At 44.2% G+C, this 12,897-nt stretch overlaps 1 protein-coding gene across 4 annotated transcripts in view; it reads right to left on the minus strand.

The window, feature by feature from the left end:
• NAP1L4 (nucleosome assembly protein 1 like 4) overlaps positions 1-12,897 on the minus strand; it is a 42,176-nt gene that overhangs the window by 20,952 nt on the left and 8,327 nt on the right. For all 4 annotated transcript variants that reach the window (XM_038563600.1, XM_038563603.1, XM_038563601.1 and 1 more), the window contains 3 exons: positions 3,992-4,022; positions 3,077-3,135; positions 199-298 (listed from right to left, as the gene is read on the minus strand). In XM_038563600.1, coding sequence (XP_038419528.1) covers positions 199-298; positions 3,077-3,135; positions 3,992-4,005 — 173 coding nt within the window. In that variant the 5' untranslated portion in view covers positions 4,006-4,022. The remainder of the gene's footprint in view (positions 1-198; positions 299-3,076; positions 3,136-3,991; positions 4,023-12,897) is intronic.

Genomic DNA, 12,897 nt, shown 5'->3' on the forward strand with positions numbered 1-12,897 from the left:
CCCTACCCCCACCCCAGGCCTGTTCTTCTACCACCCACTGAGCCCAGGGGCTCTTCTTTAGAACCCAGTGCACGGTTCTCAGTACCCAAAGTCTGCTCAATAAAAAAGACACTTACTCCTGTTCTAAGGAACCAGGAAATCGGTCTTTTCCCCTTTGTTTCTTAAAGTTGTACTGCATCCCATGAATAGCATACTTACGTCTCAATGTAACTTGAAGGAGTATGGGCGACATTATCCAGCCGTTCCTGTAAAGCTGCCAAAACTTGAGGATTCTGCATCACCTGATCAGTGAGCTTTTCTATTAAGAAGTAAAAAAACAAGGCCAAAAATTTAAAATATGCCCAACACGGAACAGCCAAGGGCTGAAAATCATCAGTGCACATCTACCCAGCTTTATTTACTTTAATTTCTAAATGCAGCAAGTGGTTTCTTAAAAACATGTTTTAAAAAATACTTAAAATTTATTTTTTTTAGATGGGGAGGAGCTGAGGGGGGGAGAATCTCAAGCTGACTTCCCACCTAGTGAAGAGCTTGACACGGGGCTCAATCTCATGACCCTGAGATCATGACCTGAGCCAAAATCTAGAGTCAGATACTTAACCAACTGAGCCACCAAGGCACCTCTTCTAATGTATTTTAAAGGCATCTGGCCCCATTACTCAGCCGAGCAGGCGGGTCAGCAATCCACTGAAGGCCCAGGGCAGTTCTAGTTCTTGCTTCAGCTGTTTATTTTATTTTTTATTTTATTTATTTATTTTTTTGCTTCAGCTGTTTAAATCTCTAATCTCCCAAACCAAGATGTCCTCACTTCTCAGTCCAGGGGCCTTCTCTCCCTCAGACCTGAAGAGCCCAGAAGCAAGGACAGGGACAAGGTGACTGTCCCTTGGAGGAAATCAGTGCGCACTTGTGGCCCAGCTCACATCCCAGGAAGCCCCCTACTCGCACTGGTTCCCAGTGTGCCAGATGGGCAAGCGCTCTGGGCCTCCACCTTAACCTACTCAGCCTTTCTGCCCAAACTCGCCCCCTCATGAAAGTCACTGGCCTCCTGTGCCATGTTTGTGTTGTTTCCCAATGAACAAACAAGACATTGAGGGGGAAGGAAGGGTCCTTCACTTAACCAGAGTGTGGCAAGACACCTGGCCCACGGCACAGTCTCAGTGTTTGCTGAGCTGATGTCTACCTCCTGACACTGTCCAGGAACCTGAACTTAGCACCCTCACCAGACTCATAAGGCACCTGTAATCTCTCTCTGCCTTTTGTATAGAAGTGATGTGGGCAAGCAAAGGATACGAAGTAGGCAAATGAATTTTAACATTTTAATTATTAACAACTGCTAACATGAAGCACGGTGTATTTAATCTATATAAATGTGTGTACATAAAACATGAATGTGTGCAGTATGTAAAAAGTACACGTGTACACAGACACACATCTCTCCTCTACCTCTGGCCACTGGAAGGCATAGAAACGTCTATATTCTGATTTTTTAATCTCTCTCTAAAAGGAACAGGGCCCCTTGGAGAAATAAATGGTAGATTCCAGGTCCAGAGCAAGAAAAGTTCAAGGAAAAATGGAACATCACTTAGCATCACAAAGCTACAAAGTACTTGAAACTGATGGGGACATAGCAAAAGGACACAGAAGCCAGCCTGAAGGGACCTGCAAACTGAGACAATTTGCACACTGAAAAGAATACTGATGGCAAGCGAGCAAACACTGAAGGAGAAATGACCTAGGAATATACAGTAACAGCAAAGTGGGGGCTGGGAGAGTAGGGAGGGAAAGCCCATCTCTGACAGATGTAACACACAGCAGGACGACCAGAATTAGAGAAACGCACTCATGCAACCACCAGTGCCATTCCGGACTCTGCAAGGATCGTCATCACCACTAGTGGAGGACAGGGTAGTCACAGGATGACCGGCAGGCCACTTACTAAAGGGACCCTCACTACGGGGAAGGGTGCCAGACACGTGCCTCCACCAAGTCCTCTATCTCAGTATCCCCGGCCCTTGCGCTTCCCCTGCATCAGGTCACCCATGTGGCAGTCTGAACCTAATGAGGAGGAAACAACCTAATGAATCCAAAGCCTGGGCAATCCATAAGACAGCGGGGCACACAACCTGTGGATGTGTCACTGCAGGGTAGGATAAAAAGGTGGGAGTTCTAGAATAAAGGAGACAGAACTAAATTCGGGACGTGACCTTTGGCTGGCCCTGGGCCTGAGTGTGGGCAATGGTTAAAAAGGAACAACCGAGAAAAGCAGGGGAAAAGCAACAGAACTACATATTGGCTAACAGCGTCCTGTCAACCCCCGCCTTTCTTTCCTTTTTTTTTTTTTAAGGTTTTATTTATTTATTCATGAGAATACACAGAGAGGAGAGAGAGAGAGGCAGAGACACAGGCAGAGGGAGAAGCAGGCTCCATGCAGAGAGCCTGACGTGAGACTCGATCCCAAGACTCGATCCCCGATCTCCGGGATCAGGCCCCAGGCCAAAGGCAGCACTAAACTGCTGAGCCACCAGGGCTGCCCAACCCCCGCATTTCTTGGTTGTGGTCACAGCATTGTGTTTGGGAGCATTCATCCTAGTTTTTAGGAAATTTACACAAAACTGTTTTAGGAGAAAAGGGTCAGGATACCCACAACTTGCTTTCAAACAGTTTAAGGGGGAAAAAAAAAGTATGGATATATACATTTTAAAATGGAGGATAAAAGAATACATCTATGAATTCATGGACAAAATGATATGAAGCCTGGCATTTGCTTCTAAATGTTTAGGGAAGAAGAAAGAACACAGATGTAAAAGACTGGTCACTGGCTGACAAGCTCCAGTAACGGGTGGCAGCAGGGACCAGGGGACATGCTAGTCACCCTACTTCTGGAAAGCCTGAAGCTCCTAGCATAGGAGTTTTTAAACGAAGTACCATTTCCCACTTGACCAACTCTAACTTCCCTAAACCTTTGAAGCACAGTAACCCTTCACCTATATTATTGCAATAAATGTTTCAAGAATGGAACACACTCTGCTCTGCACACAAACTCAACTGTTACTTTCCCCACGGGCAGTGAACTGACCTGTGTTACTTGCATTTTTAGCAGCCTCCAAGGCATCTGAAGGAACACCATCTGAAAAACTAAAGTACATTTTATAAATTATTACTATCAAGAAGTTCCAAAAACAAACAGCACAAGGACATTAACATATTAAAAAACCTCTACAACGCCTTCATATTTGGACAGAGCTATAGATGCACAGGTGTATCTACATAAAAAAAAAAAAAAACTATTTAACAACCCCTCATGCCCCACCCCCCGCCACACCCCATAGTTCTCATTTCCAACCCTGACCAAAGCTTCTTAGTTTTCATTTCTATAGTTTCTTTCCCCCAAAATCTGCTCCCCACCCTCAGACCAAACCCACTAGCCAACTAACATGCATGCTATAGTTTGGTCAGCTGCTAAAGGGATCAAAGAAGAGCCACCTTACCAAGTTTTTAGGACACAATGCCCACTGTGGCTCTGTAAGCTCACCAAAGTCTCTACAAACAATTAAACTCCACAAAAACAGCTGTATCGGTTTTCAAAGATGTCTGGATAGAATTTCTCACCAAAATTAAACCATGTCAAACACTACACAAGACTAACATAACCTTCAGAACAAGCCACAAACAAAATCTATTTTTCATTTGACCACTAGAGGCTATACAATGTAAGGATGGTGTCAAGTTAATCAAATGACTTCACCTGGGAGGTTTAAGGCCTGCAGAGCAACATGACTGCTTCCCATAAAAGGTTTTCCAGTATCAATATTTGAGACACTTCCCATGTTGTGAAGCAGTTTCTTCATGGGCTCAAACACACCCGGGGGGGGGAGGGGGGGGGTGGGAGGGGGGGGGGGAGCCATTCAACCAGAGCTTCTAATGATATTCACTGACTTGGCTCATGCTCATCAAACTTAAACCCCAATAAACAAAATCCATTTTGGCTTACCTGTTATCTGCCATCTGAATGTTTTGATCTCCTAAGAATTAAGAGAGAGTTGTAATGATTAACATCACTAAATATTCCCAAAGAACTTTTCAGGGTGTGTGTAGCAGCGGCTATCTACTATGGGGGATGAGGGTCTACACCAGGAGGAGCAGGAAGGAACTTTCTAGAGTAATGGAAATGTTCTAAATCTTGGACAGACTATTGGGTTTCTCAGTTTTATATATATATATATATATATATATATATATATTACATATATTTACATATGCTACTTACCAAATTCATCAAATCTTACACTTAGGATCTGTGCATTTCAGTGCATGAACACTTTACTCATTAAAAAAAATCTTTTTGGTGCTAAAATAGAGCTCAGAGTAAGATTAATCAGTTCTAATTTTTAATTTACCTTCTCTAATAAGCTTCAGCAATATGGACATATTTATGCTACTAGGTCAATTATTTTGGAACTATTCAAAGTATTTACTAGTGCTTATATGGTCTTTCACATTCTAAGTCACAGGAGAATTTTTATTTTTTTTTATTTTTTTTTATTTTTTATTTTTTTATTTTTTATTTTTTTTATTTTTTTATTTTTTTGAATTTTTATTTTTTTAAACTAGGCTCCATACCTAGCACACAGCCCAACATGAGGCTTGAACTCACAACCCTGAGATCAAGACCCAAAGAGTTGGGTCTGAGACCAAGAGTTGGATGCTTAACCAACTGAGCCCCCCAGGGCCCCCAGGAGGCTACTTAAAATTTTACTTTATTTAATTTAATCTATCACTCCTACACTGAAGATGGTAGTGTTTGTGTAAAAACAAGGTGTGACATACACCAGTACAACCCACTTTTACGAGACATATATAACAAAGGATTATCTTCAAGTTAGGTGGTTTTCTACTTATAAACATTAAAGCTAGGTTCTAGGACACTTACTCCTTACAAAGAACTGGATATTAGGGAAATTTCAAAACCGTGTCTAAGTGCATAGCTGAACAGAGGTGGTGAAGCTCCTTCATCTCAGACGTAGAGAACACACATCAGAGACCCCCTCCACCCCACCCCCTGCCAAAGCTCTTCCAGTGACATATCCAACGACAACACTGAACACAACTGGTCAATGTTTTATTCTCAGGTATGTGAGCAAAGCTCAAACTTCTCCATCACAATACTTTAGAGTGAAACAAAACAACAAAAACCTCTGTATTTAAGGAAAATAGCTCCAAATGGAATTTAGGATCTGCAATGGATTTGTATTTAACTCAACTGCACTTTTCTTTGGTCATTTGGTCATGAAGCCCAGGAGAGAAACAGCTTAAGGAATGCTCCAGTGGCTGTGGTTGCCCTCCACCTTGGAGGCCCATGTCAATGAGAGCTACAAACTCATCAGTGGTTCCCATCACCTGTTGCTAAGTCCAAAGTCCCTCCAAACAGAAGAAACCTGAATCCCTACCCTTTCCAACAGTCCACCTCAACACGTATCCCCGGTTCCTGTTCCTCTTGGGTTTACTGCAGGCATATGGGTGCAACCACAAGATTCCCAAGCTTCCCTTCTCTTCTCCACACTCCACAGACAAGTACAGGGCACAGAGGACTTCAAAATAACATCCAACGACAAGAGCCTATGAGCTGACGTCCATACCTCCCAGTCACCAGCTGTGGAGTCCTGATGGCTTTCCCGACAACACACCTTTGCTGACGTCCATGTGAACATCTTTGTGGCTGCCCAGCTCCCAATTCTTTACTTACACAGCACAAGCAGGATTACAACAGCAGGCTTTCTGGGTTACAGAACAGGGACAGAAACTGGTACCTACTGCCAACCCGGTCACACAGCGACACCAGCTCTAATTCACCTGTACTGTGTAACAGATAGATCCCATACTACCTCGCATTGGTTGCACACACTGACTGCTGGCCAAGAGCCTACTTTCCAGAAGCAGCTGTCATGGCCAGTTCAAGGGATGGGCTCCAGTTTTTACCCCATCATTGAAACACCCAATCAAGCCACACACCTGAACCTACCACCTCCTCTACAAGCCAGGGTCCCGTGTGACAGGCACTCTCCAGTATCTTCTACCCAACACCAACTCTGTCATGGAGGCAACAGTGTGTAGGAGAGGATACGGAGGCTGGGCAAGGTGATACACCTGACCCAAGGTCACCCAGCTGCTATGATGTGGACTTAGGTTTCTGTCAACCTTAACAGAAAGGAGACAGACCAAGGCAAGCTACATTACTGGAAATAGAGCTTCCTTGGGAAGAGTAGAGGAAGTGTGATTCGGGAGCTACAGCTGAGTCCACTGAAGGTTCACACCTGGGTGCTTTTATGAGCAGACTATGAGAGGGGAAAACCCAGTTAGGACCTACACAGCAAGTTCAATGGCTCAAAGGTGGAAAAGATTCTTGGTGGACACTCACTGGTGGAAGACAGTTTCCAACTCCTGTCAATCAAGTTTTCATGGGCAATTAGCCTGACAGTCCTCAAGTCCGCTGTTCTGAGGGTACATGTGGGAGACTCCACTTTGTAGCCTTCAGTTCCATCTTAGATCTACATCCTCTCAGATTTCCCCCTCTAATCCACATCTTTCAGAGGGCTGTGCTGATCAACCAATCTGCGTGGGGCCTTGTTCAGTCAGAGACGTCCGTAGCTGTGAGCGGACAGCGGCCCCTAGGAACTGAGGGGACATCCTCAGATGTCTGTCCCTCACAGAAGAGAAATGGCACCAGGCTATCCAGACTCACTGAACTACCAACAGTCAAGAAATGGGGAATCTTTAGTCATGTGTCTCCCAGCTGAACTTCAGGAGAAGTCTCAGAAAGGAAAAGAACTCTAGTTTGTACATACGTCTGGGAAGATTACACCTAGGGCCAAAAGTTCAATTACAGCTACTGGCTGGAAACCTTCCTCGACCAGTTTCCCCAGCTGCCCAGATTTAATAAGTCCTTGGGGACTCAGCTTATTTCAGTTCACACTTTGATATAACCTTTCCTAATTTTTCATTCTTGCATTATTTCCCCCAATTTGTTAGCATATAAACAGCATTCTTCCCCTCTCTGCTGTGTAGGGAGAAGGCACAGGGCTGCAGGTTTGAAGACTACTTCTGCGACTGTCTAGCTGGGCTCGCGGATATTCTAAAAGCCCTAACAGGAGCAGCGAAGGTCGCACCACAACCACAGACTCCAAGTTGCCTTTACAAGTTCTTCCCCGCAACCCAAGAAGGGAACAAGGCCCAGGCAAAGGTATATCCAAATTCCTATCTACAATGGGGGTATTCCTGGGCACCCACCCAAAGTGTTATCCATCCCTGTTACCATGTACTCTTTTAAGACAGTAGGAGAAAACCCCCAAATTGGATACAGGGTGGTAGGCAGAGGGATTTTCCTGCTTTCAATGGCAGGCGTATGGGCAACATCTCCACAACGTCCTTTCCAGGGGAAGTGTGGAGTGTTATGTTTCTGCCACAGAGAAAGAAATGACAAACGTTTTCTAAAGACAGGATGTTAGGAAGACCCCTCTGCCCAGATTTTCCCCCTGGAATCAAAAAGAGGACCTCATGGTCAAAAACACAATCAATTACATATAGCACACAGTGCCCAATGCTGTTAGCATCATGGAAATGGTTATAGGAATGTCTTAAATTTCAATATACTTGGATTAAGAAGTGAGTCTGATGGTTGTGGATGAGGTTCTAATGCAGTTTTGGGGATTTTTGGTACACTGAATTAAGTTCCCACCATTCACTGGATTTTTGATCAATTCCCCAAGAGGTACCACTGAAAAGCAGCACACCAGCTTCCCATCCAAAGTACCCTACCAGAGGTACATTAATGGAGGAGAACTCGTAGTCTCTTAGATGCCAGTGGGAGTGTACTCATGATCATCTGAGTCCTGCACCACTGCAGTCACAAGTGCTTACCAGGACATAACCTTGACTTCTGCCAATCTTGTCACTATTTGTGAAACTCAGAATAAGGTCTTGGGTAAATGCACAGACTTTAGGGACACCTGGGTGGCTCAGCAGTTGAGCGTCTGTCTTTGGCTCAGGGCATGATCCCGGGGTTCCGGGATTGAGTCCTGGCAAGGTGGTATCAGGCTCCCTATGAGGAGCCTGCTTCTCCCTCTGCCTAGTCTCTGCCTCTCTCTCTCTCTCATGAATAAATAAAATCTTAAAAAAAAATAAAAATAAAAGCACAGACTTGAGTGAGGGTTCTCCTCAATGGGTAAGGAGCACCCGATGGAATGCTGTAATGTCTGGTGCCAATTTACCAGAAGGGAGAATATGTACAGCTTCAAAGGCATGAGAGAAAAACCCTGAACCTCTGCTAGAAAGCTTCTCCCATCCTTCCATGGGTAATGGCCAGGCCACCAGTTTGAGTTTATCCTTAGTGTTAATTCCAGTGCAAATCCAACAATCTATTGATTGGTTGGTGGCATCAGAAAGTTTTTGTAAAGTGGGAACAAAGGAGTGTATTACAGGCAAACCAGGAGGTGGCAAGGAGGCCAGCAAAAGAACAATTACAACTTTAGGCAGCATGATTCAGTTGCTGAGAGACACAGACTTCCATGAAGGGGGAGGTTCTATAGGCCTGGCCCCAGTACCTTGGGAAGGCTGTCTACTTCCAATGTCATGCATTTCAATCCTTGAAAATTTTTAGTTTTAAGCCACCAGTTGAGATGCAGGTCCTCTGAGGTTTGGGGGCCTTTTTAGATGGCACACATGAATCTAGGAGTCTGTCTCTTAGAAGCGGGTGGCACAGGGGTTCCTCAGTAACACCTGGTAGGCACCTTTCAATGAAGCTGAAGTGAATCTTTATGGAGACATCTTTTCCAGCAGATGCCCTCTCCTGGCTATAAAATGTGATATCTAACATCTTTTGTCTCATGGGAGCTTGCTGTGGAAAGACTGTTCTATCACAGCATGATTATTCTCAATGGATTTAATTAGACCCTTGCAAAACTAAGTATGTACCCGTTTTTTTAGTTGTGAGTCAAAGCAAGCAAGAGCTAAATGAATTGGCTATCCTGTGATTATTTCAAAAGATCAAAGTTTATGAATACTGAATGGAGTAGACTGAAGATTTAGAAGAACCAGCAACAGTACTTTTGGCCAAGATATCTGGAGGGTTTCAACTAATTTAGCAACAGCATGTTTATAATTCCATTTGTACACTGGACCAGTCCTGAAGTCTGAGGATAAACAGAGTGGAAATGTAGAACTGGCCAGATGGCACAGACTTGTCCAAGTATTTAGTGGTCCAGTGAAGTAGGTCCCCTAGTCACCATGGTGTTCCCCACATGGAAAAGTCTTTGCTAAAAAGGAGTTTAGCTACAAAAGAGGCAGCTGCCTTTCTACATGGAAATGCTTCAGTCCAATGTGAAAAGATGCAAATTATCACTAGAACATATTCATATCCAGGAGATGAAGCAAATGTATGACATTCACCTACCAGGCCTTGAACGCCATAGTGTCCCAGGGTGATGCAAACAAACATCCTGGGCAGAATGCAGAACAAGCAAGATAGCACTTCTTGTGGCCTTGCTGAGGTTTTCTAATACTGATCCATAAACATTATTATTTCTCAGGGGACCAATGGTTTAATCCAGGGACAGTGGTCTGAAGAAGAAAAGCTTTAGATTTTCTGGAAGAAAAAGACCAGAGCCCCTCTTCTGTGTGGTACCAAGAGCCTTTCCTTCTTCAGAGGCCAGTTGTTGCTCTTCCCTGGTTACTCCCTCAGGTCCTGAGGGGATGGGGAAGTGAGGCAGCAGTCTTCTGGGCTATGACAGAGGTCTGGTCAATGGATATAAGAAGGGCAATGTTTCTTACAGGGGCATCAGTAAGGTGGGTTCCTTTGGCTTCCAGTGACTCAGACTTGCGACACCTAGCAACAGCGAGAACTGCTGGCGGCAGTATCGTGGCCAACAGATTTGGGGCATGAGAGCCATTCTTAATTTTACCTCCACTGGAAGTGAGAAGCTCTGTTGTTTCCTCTAATATCCCTAAGTCATGGGCCACTCCAAAGGTGTACTGCTATCAGCATCAATGTTTGCTGTCTTGCTTTTGGCTAAAATGCATGTTCAAGTGAGGGCATCTATTTCAGCTGGTTTGAGCTGAACCAAAGGTAAGCATCCAATAAAGCCTCCACAAACTCCAAACTGTTATCACACAGCCAGCACAAAACCCATTACTTCCACGGTTCAGGTAAGAGGCATCAGTCAACCAGGGAAGATCAGTATGTGTCAGAGGAGTTTCTTATAAGACCTCACAAGGGGTCGACAGATGATCTGTGAAAGTCAGATAGTCGGGGGGGGGTTCAATCAGTGGAGGAGGGAAGAAGGGTAGCAGGGCTGAAACTGTTACCATGAACAAGAGGACTGGAAGGGTAGTCAGCAAGAGGACTTCACAGGAGATAAGAGCTTGCTAAAAGGTACTGGGCATGGTGTGACTTCAGGAGAGCCTCAAGAGCCTTGAAGCATAAAGACAGTCTCTTCAGTGGTAGGACCTGGGCCTACTGTTGGTCCCCATGAGTGGTGGCAGGCAGAGCTTTAAGGCAGGGGGATGGATCTTCAGGTAGTGGATCTAACTCTTGGCCAGAGTAGCTGAGGGACGTGTGATAGCTGCATGTTTTGGGGTTAGTAGTCTGAGGGCATCCCCTTCCTTCTCATATACAAAAAGGAAAAAGGGTAGCTGATTATCTGGGTGTCAAAGGATAGGTGGACTTAATACTTTCCTTCAAAATATTTTTTTTGGGCAGCCCGGGTGGCTCAGCAATTTGGTGCCGCCTTCAGCCCAGGGTGTGATCCTGGAGACCTGGGATCAAGTCCCACGACGGGCTTCCTGCATGGAGCCTGCTTCTCCCTCTGCCTGTGTCTCTGCCTCTCTCTCTCTCATGAGTAAATAAATAAAATCTTTCAAAAAAAATTTTTTTAAGTTTTTAAATTTTGTTTAATCATGGGAGACACAGAGGAAGAAGCAGGCTACCTGCAGGAAGCCTGATGTGGGACTCAATCCCGGGACTCCAGGATCATGACCTGAGCCAAATGGAGACGCTCAACCGCTAAGCCACTCAGGCGCGCCCCCTATTTCCTTCAAAGTCTTAAAAAAGGAGTTATATTGGTTATCCCAACAATGAGATCAGGTGTGGTATTCTTTCATATGGCACAAAGGGGCTTAGCTATTTAGAAGTTTGGAATGCAGCTGTGACCCAATCCAAGAAAACTCTGTAATTCTTATTTGGTTTTAGGGTATAGAAAGTTTAAAGTACCTTGAAGTCTTTCAGAACTTAGAAGTAGTGCTCATTCTGAGATTAAATTGTCCTAAATCTTGGACCAGAATTTGAACAAACTGCAATTTTTCATTCAAGACCTTGTGTCCCCTTAATGACTACGATTTTTCACAGGTGAACAAGGTCTTTAGGAGAGCAGCCTTGGGAAAGTTAGCCATGAAGGAAATCATCTACATATCTGTAGTAAGATGAAGCCTCTAGAGAGACCTATGATATTTAAGTCAGCTGCTACAACCTGTGTGAAGTAGGAACTCTCAGTAAAGCCTCCAGGCACGACTGTGTCTATTCTCGGCCTTCCCAGGTAAAGGTAAAAGGGATATTATATTTTTATATATACTGCTATCAAAGGAAATAAATACTAAAAAAATGCACTGCGTAACTATAATAAACAAAACAATGGTGCTCCCTGGGTGGCTTAGCGGTTTAGCACTGCCTTCGGCCAGGGCGTGATTCTGGAGATCCCAGATCAAGTCCCATGTCGGGCTCCCTGCGTGGAGCCTGCTTCTCCCTCTGCCTGTGTCTCTGTCTCTTTCTGTGTCTCTCATGAATAAATAAATAAATAATTAAAAAAAAAACAAAAAACAAAAAACAACAAAACCCCACGCCTCCTGTAGGGCTGGATACCAACAGTGTGTATGGACTAGAGACAACAGGAGGAATTATGGTATTTATAAACTGCCTTAACGTGCTGGACCAAAGTCCATCCTTGGCCACGGGAATTTTTAGGAGTGAAAGAAGAATATTTCAAGGACTAATACAAAGGATAATTATTTATTGTCTTCTATGACAGGCCTTATGCCCTGGTAAGTCCTCTTACTATTTACAAGATACTGATTTATTCTTGGGAGAGGTTCTGAGAAGTCGATCTGGATATTAACAGGAGGGGCACCATGAATTGTGCCTCGGTCTGTTGAGGATTTTGCACTAAAAGTGGGGGGTACTAGGTTTAGTAGTCAGGATGAGTCCCAAGTTTGGTCTTCTTTGGTCTACAGACTGCAATTAAAGGGGCCTGAATGTTCCGGAATACTGGATTTGAACTCAAGGAATATTTCCCTTTCCAGAAAGAAAAATAAAATGCAATGTATTTCCCCAGGAAATCTCATCCTAGATAATTGTATGGGAGCCAAATCACTGAGGATAAATGGTTGGTTGACTTGCAGAGATCCCAAATAAAAGGATATGGGCTGAGAAACGAGAATGTTGTAGTTTATCCAAGACCCCCACTATTTGCACATATGTATTACTCCAAGGAAGGGAAAATTTAATTTGGAGTTGAGCACTAATAGATTAGTTCCTGTATTAACTGATGTGAGAAAACTCGTTCCTAATCTGGACAGTAGTCTCCCAATCCTACATAATTCCCTTCCCACAAGGCTGGGGAAGAGTGCCCTCAGGATCTCATCACTGGGTTGGTTTGGCTATTGCCTCTTGGGGGTTGCAAGTGCTTGGATTTCAATTTATAGCGGCCCCTTTTCCAGTGTGTAGACTGTCTGCAATAATGGCATGGTCCTGTAAGACATACCTGCTTTGTGGTCTCCACCTATGGGAGGCTCAATGCCAGTCCCATACAGGTTAATCTGAAAGTTTTATGTCCTTGCTTCATCCCATTTACAACC

Source organism: Canis lupus, chromosome 18, assembly GCF_011100685.1.
Source record: "Canis lupus familiaris isolate Mischka breed German Shepherd chromosome 18, alternate assembly UU_Cfam_GSD_1.0, whole genome shotgun sequence".
NCBI classification, from domain to species: Eukaryota; Metazoa; Chordata; class Mammalia; order Carnivora; family Canidae; genus Canis; species Canis lupus.